General features: G+C 40.1%; 1 protein-coding gene across 1 annotated transcript in view; it reads right to left on the bottom strand.

Moving 5' to 3' along the window:
• SCN8A (sodium voltage-gated channel alpha subunit 8) overlaps positions 1-9,516 on the bottom strand; it is a 138,775-nt gene that overhangs the window by 89,761 nt on the left and 39,498 nt on the right. The window contains exon 11 of the mRNA XM_042782139.1: positions 2,569-2,964. Within this exon, the coding sequence (XP_042638073.1) occupies positions 2,569-2,964 (396 nt within the window). The remainder of the gene's footprint in view (positions 1-2,568; positions 2,965-9,516) is intronic.

Genomic DNA, 9,516 nt, shown 5'->3' on the forward strand with positions numbered 1-9,516 from the left:
CCGAGGAGTGGCTGGTGGGTTTGAACCGCCAGCCTTCTGGTTAGCAGTACAAAAGTTTCTCCTTCCAAAGGCAACTACTGTTAACTTTTAGATAGTCATCTTTTCTCTAGTCTGTCTTTGTAGGTTGAGATCCTATCACACAAACTACACCATCCTGTTTTTCTGTTTTGTCTTGTTCTATTTTGCCTACTAGTATGACAGACATTTCCACACACCATTAACAACCAGGATATGGTTCTTTATAGCTTCTAATAAAACGGTTTTCCCTAGTTATGGAGCCTGTGTCTACTCCATCCCTTGGGGACCTCCTGGCCTTGGAAATCCTCAAGACTTCCACCTTCATCACTTGGGGCCACTACAGAGACTCTCCTGCATGCAGGGGCCCCTTCCCCCCAAAAAACCCAAAGGTAGAGAGCCCCATAAGCTACAGAGTTAAGGTGGTATATAAAGCCTTACATGGTACAGCCCTCTGGTCAACTGCTTCTCAATTTTTTTTCCCACACAGTACAACAGAAACTGCTAAAAACAAAACAAACAAAACCCACAACAACAATAAATAAAAACAAACCCCACAAATCTAGTCATTTGCCTTAAGCTGAAGTTCAAGCTCCTTCCTGGACACCTCCTCTAATACCCTCTCTTTTGAGAAAAAGCAAGATGTATTATTTGGCTAAAATATTTAAAAAAACTGCCAGGAAACCAAAATTCAAGATGGTTCTCAGAATTTCAGCTGCTCCAACTGTGCTCCAACTGCTCCCAGCCCTTCTTGTCCCTTGATGCTGCCTCTTGTTTTTGCTTCTTAGATCAGAGAATACAATCACCAATCTAATTGTAAAGCCTGTACATTTATGCCTAGACACATAATTAGTAAAAATCAAATAAAAATTAAATTGAAAGACAATAACATTTTGACCAACTATCTGGTTTGGGGAGGGACTTGAGAGTCACAGTTTATGAATTGCTGTTGTTGATTTTAAATAAACAGTTCTCCTCCAGAAGATTAATGGCCATGTGACTATGTAGAAAAGACATCAAAATTAGCTCTGAGACAGAAGAAGATTTGGGTTTCTGGCTCTACCAACGATGAGCTGAGTCACTTCAAGAAAAACTAATTCTCTGAGTCTCCTTTCCCATCTAAGAAACAGGAATAATCATCTCTACTTTGTCAATCTCACAGAACTGTTTTTCAGATCAAATAAAATAATGAAGGTACAAGTAATTTTTAACTTGTAAAATTATACACATGTAAAAGAGAAAGTAGTTTGCTTTTAACTAGAAGTTCAGGGAGAGAAACCACCACCTGCGAGTTGACTTTTGGATGTTTATCTGCACAGTCAACAACTGCTCTAAAATGCTAAAAACAGGTCATTCTGAATAATTTCATCCATGATTGTCCAGTTTTCCACCACACATGCATCATGCTAATTAAAAGTATGGCTATCTTCATGCTGTATTAGAGAAAACTGAAGTATTAGAATAAAATAGACTGACATGCTATCTGAAGGAGCTTAGTTCAGCTAAGGAAGGATTGAGGAAAGTCAAGGAATTAGAGGTAGGAAGGATTAGGATCACTGAGGTTATATGAATTTAAAACTTAAAAAAGGTATGAACAGCTTAGAATTTACAGAAATGTTGAGAGATGGCTTTTCCAAAGAGGGAAACCATCATTCAAACCCTTAGACAAGTGATTTTGTGAAGCTATTAAATGCAACTCCTCCAGAGCCTGACATTTGATTACATTTAAAATTCATCTTTTCCTTCCCTTTTCCTTCCTCCCCCATATACCATGTGTTCGTGCCCCAAGCTCCCACTCTCTCCTCCTTTGATTTACTTCCATTTCAATCCTTTATAAAAACCTAGGTCCCGTTTCACACGGGTCTCCTTACCTTCTCCCTTGCCTGGCTCTTCCAGGAGCACACCTCCTACCCTCAACATCACTGACACATCCCTCTTTGGAAAAACTGCATCTCCTTGCAGAAAAGGCTTAGAAAATTATTCAAAATGATATTACTTCATCTTAATAGAAAGATAAAGGCTTTAAATTCCAAGCTGTTTCCCTAGGAAGGGAGAGGAGCTGGGGGTAAGAGAAGCAATGGCAGGTCCAAACCCGCTCAGACTTGGTCACTGGTGGTGGCAGCATACCATTCTCATTCCATCAGGGTGGGATCCGCTGGCCAGAGGCATTCAGTCAGTCAAAGCACGTGGGAGGAAGGAGACAGGAGGGCAGAAGGAGAGAGTTGAAAAGATGAAGAGAAATAAAGAGGTAAAAGGAGGAAAGAGTTTGTGGGGAGGAAGGGGAATAGTAAGGAAGAACGAAGGAATATGGGGAAAATTGAAGCAAGGAATGAAAGATGTGGAAAACAGACTGAGTAAAAGAGGAAGGACAGATGGAGGAAATAGAAATAAACCAGGAGGGAGAAAACACAAATGCTTGGGTGTAAAAACAAGGGCCAGGGACAGAGTGTGGCAAAGAGAGACCAGGTGGAATGGGCAGAGCTTGGAAAGAAGTGAGGACGGGAGCAGGAGAGACTGCATGCCTAGCCTCGATCTTTTAGTTCACTTCCTTACACTGTCATCAGTAGCTGCCTTATCTATTTTCACCTCTGGCAGTAGACGGCCGCCGATGTGGGACCCAGGACCACCGATGAGGGACACCACGCCGTTGCAGTCCACCGCGCTGTTGCGCTTCACACTGCGCCTGAGGCTGGGGAAGATCCGGGAGGAGCGGCTGCCCTGGCTGTAGCCGCTGTAGCCGCTGTAGCTGCTGCGGCGCTCGCGCGCCCGAATGGGGATGAAGAGCGAGTCCCGGCGGCCCTCGCTCTCCTCGACGGTGCTGTGCTCATCATCCGCAAACTCGTTCTCCGAACCCGGGTCTCGGAACCGCCCCGGCCCCCTGAAACTGAAGATGCTGCTTTTGCTGTTGTGGCGGGAGAGGAATGGTGAGCCGGGAATGCTCAGTAGTGACTGTAGGACAGGATGAGAGAAAAAAAGAGAGGTATGAGATGCGTAGTTGTCCCCTTACAGGCTAAGCAAAAGCCCCATCCTTGCATTCTTGTTATCAGAACAGAAAGTACATCTGGATGTTGAATTTCTACACCACCCATTATTACTCACTTCCTCTTGCCCTATTAATCTCGACATACACTTCTTTTGCCCAGTTTGATTTAAAAATGCTACTCACTTAATTCATGCATTGGTGGTGGCCAGTCTATGTGGCTGCTCCACATGGAAATACTTCAGTGTGTCTATTTCTCATTAGTATGGACTCACACAGAATGCAGCTTTAACTTACTCACGTCAGACTATATACCACACTTGGCAAAAAGTGTGAGAGAGAGAGCATGCCATTCTCTCAATGAGTATATGCCCTGGAGGTCAAGTAACTAACGGTGGTCTTCAAACATTTTTGCTCATGTACTCTCAAAATTGTTTTTGGAAAATTATGTCCTTTCTCTCTACTTCATCTTAAAGTCAACATAAAAAATTCTTTTTCACCAAAAGTTCAAATAATTGCAAATTATATAATTCCCAGCATACTGTAAATATTAACATTTAAAGTAAAACTCTTCTTTAGCACTTCGGAGCTCTGGTGGTGGTATGGTTAAAGCACTGGGCTACTAACCAAAAGGCCAGAGGTTCAAACCCACCAGCCACGGGAGAGAGATGAGGCAGTCTGTTTCTGTCAAGACTGGAAACCCTAAGGGGCAGTTTTATGAGTTGGAATCAACGATAGCAGTGGGTTTGGTTGTTTTGTTTTCACCACTTAAAATATTTCCTCATTTCTTTTTCTCCTTCAACTCTTATTTCCATTCTGTAGAGAATTTTATGCTAATGTATATTTTCATGTTTTCATATATTTTATTGATTGCCCTTGAACACTTTTCTGTAACAAAAAGTTATACATAAACTGTATTTAAAATTAAAAAAATTTATTGTGACCATGAGTCTCTAAGAAATTTAAAAAATTCTCCTGGATTGAGTTTTTCTCATAATTCTCGATGCAACTGATCAAAGCTACCCAAACAATATATACTTTTATAAGTAATTAGGAAATTTTATAAAACACATCTCTTAATGAGACGGGTGAGGTTGAAATTTTTTCAAATGGCATTTAAATATAGGTAGATGTTACTTATTAAAGAGATAGGGCTCAATATCAATTCCTTCACACACATACCCCCCTTTTAATAACACGTTTGTTAATGGCTGAGAAATTTTATTCACATAAATAAGTATAATGGAATAGAAGAATTTTGTTATGACAATGTCATGTAATTCTTTGAATATATTCCAAGTTATATCCCAAAACTCAGAATGTAAGCAATCAGCAAGTTTTATTTTTTTAAATAAAATTTATTTTAATTATCAAGTGGCTGACAATTCAATTAGTTCTTCTTTCAATTTTGTTGAACGTTAAGTAACTAAAAACCACCCAACTTTCCAAAAGATTTATTACCTAGTGGTTAGAAGCAATCCTGTCTAGATTTCTGGGAAGGATACTGTTCTGGTTACCCAGTGCCACTCTGACAAGAATATACCACAAATGGGATGGCCTTAACAAACAGGAGTTTATTCTTACAATTTGGAGGCTTTAAGTCCGAGTTCAAAGTGCCAGGTTCTAGGGGCTGGGTGAAAGCCCTTAAACCTTGGGGTCCAGCTCTGCCTCCTGCTCCCGGCCCACTGGAGCTAGAGGCATTTCTTCACTTGGACAGCTGTTGGCGGCTGAGGCTGAGAAGCCCCAAGGTTGACAAGTAAAGAGGCACAGTCCTGATGTTACCAATCCACATGGCAGGCCATTAACTTAAGTCCACTGTAAGTCCCAAGGTCGGCAGAGCATAGCAGGCTGCTGAGCAACGACATGGCTACATGCAGGGTCCAAGCGTGCCACAGGCTAGAGACCATTCTCAAAGCTTCTCCTTATATACAGAAAGCAGACCACACACCCAAAGGCAGCTACCTAGCTGCTTGTGGTAGATCCCACCATGGAGCTGATTGCCAGTCTTCTCATTGGGATTAACTACCACCAGCTGCCCAGCCACTCAACCAGGCCCAGCCAAGCTGACACGCAAACCAAACTACCACAGATACCAAAAAGGCTTAATGTGACTTATCAATGACTATTAATTATATGGGTTACTCTCATACCTTGTTTAACCCAACAGAAAAGGTTGGAGTAATCAAAATATTGCTAATTTCTATATTCTACTGCCAACATTTATTTTTTAATAAGGAAATTTTATCTTATCATATGCTTTAAATTATTTTCACCCAAACTTTAAAGCCACCAATTCAGCTCATTTAAGAAAATGCCTGCCATATCATCCATCAGACTTAGTTAGCTAAATCTGACTTATTTTACTGGAAAAAGTCTGATGTTTCATTTTTAATAAAGGTATTATGCATTATTCAATAAAATTGTTGATTAATGAGTATTAAATTATAATTATTATGTATTTCAGTGACAATTATCCCATTCCTGAATTTAAAATATTCCAATACTCCAAATTATAACTCTGTCTCATTCTTAACAGAAATATATAAGACATGGGTAAATTCAGGAAGCCTTACAATGATTAAAGAAAATTTGATTGAAAAACTTTGTAGCTACTAGTATTTTCAATTGTCTGCTTGTTTGTACCCCCAAGATTTTTATATCTTAAGGCAATGCACCACAGTAAGATCTGGGATAAGTAAGAGGTATGTCTTCCTTCTGTGAAGTGGCTGTGGAAAGGAGAACTGGTGTGATTCTGGACCAGAGGGCTAAACCCAGTCACAAATATATGCTAGTTAAGGATCTGGAAATTGCATCCCTTAAAACTAACTGTGCTTGGAATGTCCTCAAATGCCCCAAATGGATGCAACCTCACTTTGGTGACTACTGCTGTAAGAGAAAGAAACTTGACAAATGACTGATCTTACACAATCCTCCTTGGTATGCTCAGTAATGATATTCAAGACATTTTCAAAATAATTTCCAACTATATGGGATTTTTGCCTTAGGATTTAGGCCTTAACCCTCTTGCAAAATAATTCTACTGTGAAAGTTCTTTGTGGGCTAGGACTATACCAATACAGTGGATACTTTATAAATTTCTAAGTAATTAAGTGCTAAATAAACCTTCTTCTGATAATACTTTTGAAGATAAAGAAGGGTTGTGGGGCTCTTCTTTATTTCCACCTATGTCTGTTGGCCACCTAGAATTCCACTTCTAGTTCTAGACTCAAAATGCTTCCAGTTCTTCTATTTCTTATAATGTATAAAAGCCCCTGCTCCCAGATCAGTACATTTTCCCTAGATATTTCCAGTTTCATCTTTCTATTCTCTCACCTGTTTCTTTCTTACTAAGTAGTCTTTTCATGCCTTGGCTCTATGCAACACACAAGTCTTGGAGACAGTAAATGAATTTGGTCACTAGGGTCCACATAAAGAAAACCATAATCATGTACCATTTTACATAAATGTCACTGTTAAATATGTAACATACCACACACTATAAATAGGCCTCTAGAAAAGAGGATGCAGGTACCAAACATCTCTGATCCCTTTCCTTGTTTTGTTCTTCCACCTTTATCCCTGCATCAAAGAGTAACTACACTGGTGAGATTCCAAAATGATGACTGGGCCTCATTTAAGAGTGGATGATGTCACGGTGTGTTAAAAGAGCACATACATGACCAGGTCTTATACTTCTGTCTTCCATGTTACTGGACTGGTAAAGGGATCAGTGTCTCCTCTAGCTCACTGCTTGTTATTCCTTTTATCTATACATCTGGGCACCCCCGTTGATTCATCCCCCTGACCAGTTCTACTCAAAAAATGGGATTCACAGACCACTGTTAGTACTTCACCTGCTTACTACTGGTTTGTAACAAGTACAATTAATGGAAAGAAGATTTTATAAACTTTTATAGCAATTTGACAACTGACATGACATCCAAGAATGTGATAATTCTAGAACAAGTTCTAAAAATCCATCATTTTTGTATTTTATGATAGTGTTGATTCACAAACAACTGGGAAGAATAAAAATTGGTCTTTCACTACAGACAATTTGAGAAACACTGCTCTAAACAATGTGTCCAGGTAGGAGATGATAATATTCTAAGACTGGGTTTAAGGGGAATGGAGGCCTCCTTAAGTTTCTAGCCATATTACCAGTTTAGTTTAACATAGAACATGGAGGTTCAGGCCTAAACCTGGCTATTAATAAAGTGTGCCTTGGGTATTTATCTCCCTTGAGGGCCTTACTTTTTCTTTTCCACAGAGTAGTAGTTTCTTTTTTCTTTTTTTTTTTAATTGTGACTTGGGTCAAAGTTTACAGACCAAGTTCACTTTCCATACAGCAGTTCACACACACGTTGTCTCATGACATTGACTACAATTTACCCCAATGCAACAATTCCCCTCCCACTTCCTCCCTATAGTTATACCTCTTCCCTGTGTCCATTCCTCCATGCACTTCTGCCCCCTGAACTGTCTCCCTGTGCTTAAACAGACCTTTTTTCTCCCATGATTGTTCTCTCCAAGGAGTGTATCTACCTCAGGTAAATTTTCAACTCATATGCCTGTCTTTTATTTGGCTGGAAGCCACAGGTGTGGGTTCAATTCCAGACTGGAAGGGCAGCCAGGGACCATAGTCTCAGCGGTTCCACCAGGCTCTATCAGACCAGCAAACCTGGTCTCCCCTTCTTTTTATTTTCCCAAATGATTCTGAGTTTTGTTCCACATTGTTCTCCCTCTCAATCCAGGATCTCCAACGTAGATCCCCCTCCGAGTGGTTGACAGTGGTAGCCAGGCACCATCTAGTTCTTCTGGTCTCAGAGTCATATAGGCTGAGGATCGCATGGTCTAAAAGTTGCCAGGACTAATTGTTTCCATGAATCTTTGGTTTTCTTCATTCTTCTATGCTCTGGACGAGGAGAGACCCATCGTTGCATCTAGATGGCTGCTTGCAAGCTTTAAGATTCCAGTTGCTACTTGCCAAAGTAGGAGGTGGAACAATGTTCTGTGTAGTATGTTATGCCAATTGAGCTTGATGTCCCAAGACTATGGTCCCGAGCCCACAGGTTCAACTACTTGCTCCCTCTGGGTAGCTGGCTGTGACCAAAAAGTGACTACAACCTTGTCCCTTGTCAGTTCTACTATATCCCTGGGAATTCTTACAGAACATACAAATACACTTGTAGAACCACTGTCTGCCAGCCCTATACATGGTCTTGGGTACACTCCCTGCTGCATAGACATACCTAATAATTCAGCCTGTCCACCCATCTATCTACCCATATACCCATTTGCCTTCATTGACAACAGTACTGTATGTGCAAAAGGGTTCATCTTTGTTGTCTGTACCTCCCATGTACCTCTCTATGTCTTCCTCTTCCTCAATGCCACTGTGTTGATCACTAACATTTGGTACATTGCCCTTCACCCAAATCAATACTTAATCTCTATCTATCTAACAGTGTTCCCTTACCTTCCCTCCCACCCCTGGTAACCAACAAAGAAAATTTCCTTCCATGTATAAACCATTCCTTGACTTTTACAATGATGGACTAATACAATATTTGTCCTTCTGTGATTGACTTATTTTGTTCAGTATAATGTCCTCCAAGCTCATCCACATTATGTGGTGTTTTGCAGATTCTAGGTTATTCTTTAGGGTTGCACAGTATTCCATTGTGTGTATGTACCATAGTTTGGTTATCCATTCTTCAATTGACAGACACCTAGGTTGTTTCCAACTTTGTGCTACTGTAAACAGTGATGCGATGAACATGGGTGTGCATGTCTGTTCTTGTCACGGCTCTCACTTTAGGATATATACCTAGTAATGGAATGGCTGGGTCCAATGTATTTCTATTTCCAACTTTTTAAGGAATCCCCATACTGCATTCCACAGTGGTTTACCATTTCACAGTCCCACCAGCAGTGTATGAGAGTACCAATCTCTCCACATCCTCCCAAGCATTTGTTATTTTATGCCTTGTTGAACTTTGCTGCAAGTGTTGGGGCAAGATGGTATCTCATTTTGATTTGCATCTCTCTAATGGCTAATGATCATGAGCATTTCTTTGTATGTTTGTTGGCCACCTGAATATCCTCCTTGGTGAAATGTCTATTCATGTCTTCTGCCCATTTTTTAATTGAATTACTTGTCTTTTTGTTATTGAGGTGTTGGAGTTTTCTAAAATTCTAGAGATAAGTCCCTTGTCAGATATGTCATTGCTCAATATTCTTTCCCAATCTAGGTTCTTTTATGACTCTTTTGGAAAATCTTTGGAAGCACATGAAAATTTAATTTTTAGAAGGTCCCATTTATCTAGTTTCTCATCAGCTGTTTGTGCATTTTGGGTAATGCTTGATAGTCTATTTATGCCATATATTAGGGCCCCTATATTTGCCCCTAATTTTTCCTTGAGGAACTCTATGCTTTTAGGTTTCACATTTAAGTCTTTGATCCATCTGGAGTTAGTTTTTGTGTATGGTGTGAGGTACAGATCTTGTTTCATTTTTCT

The sequence above is a fragment of the Orycteropus afer genome, unplaced genomic scaffold (genome assembly GCF_000298275.1).
Source record: "Orycteropus afer afer isolate SDZICR_OR568_19922 unplaced genomic scaffold, OryAfe1.0 scaffold00247, whole genome shotgun sequence".
Lineage (NCBI taxonomy): Eukaryota > Metazoa > Chordata > Mammalia > Tubulidentata > Orycteropodidae > Orycteropus > Orycteropus afer.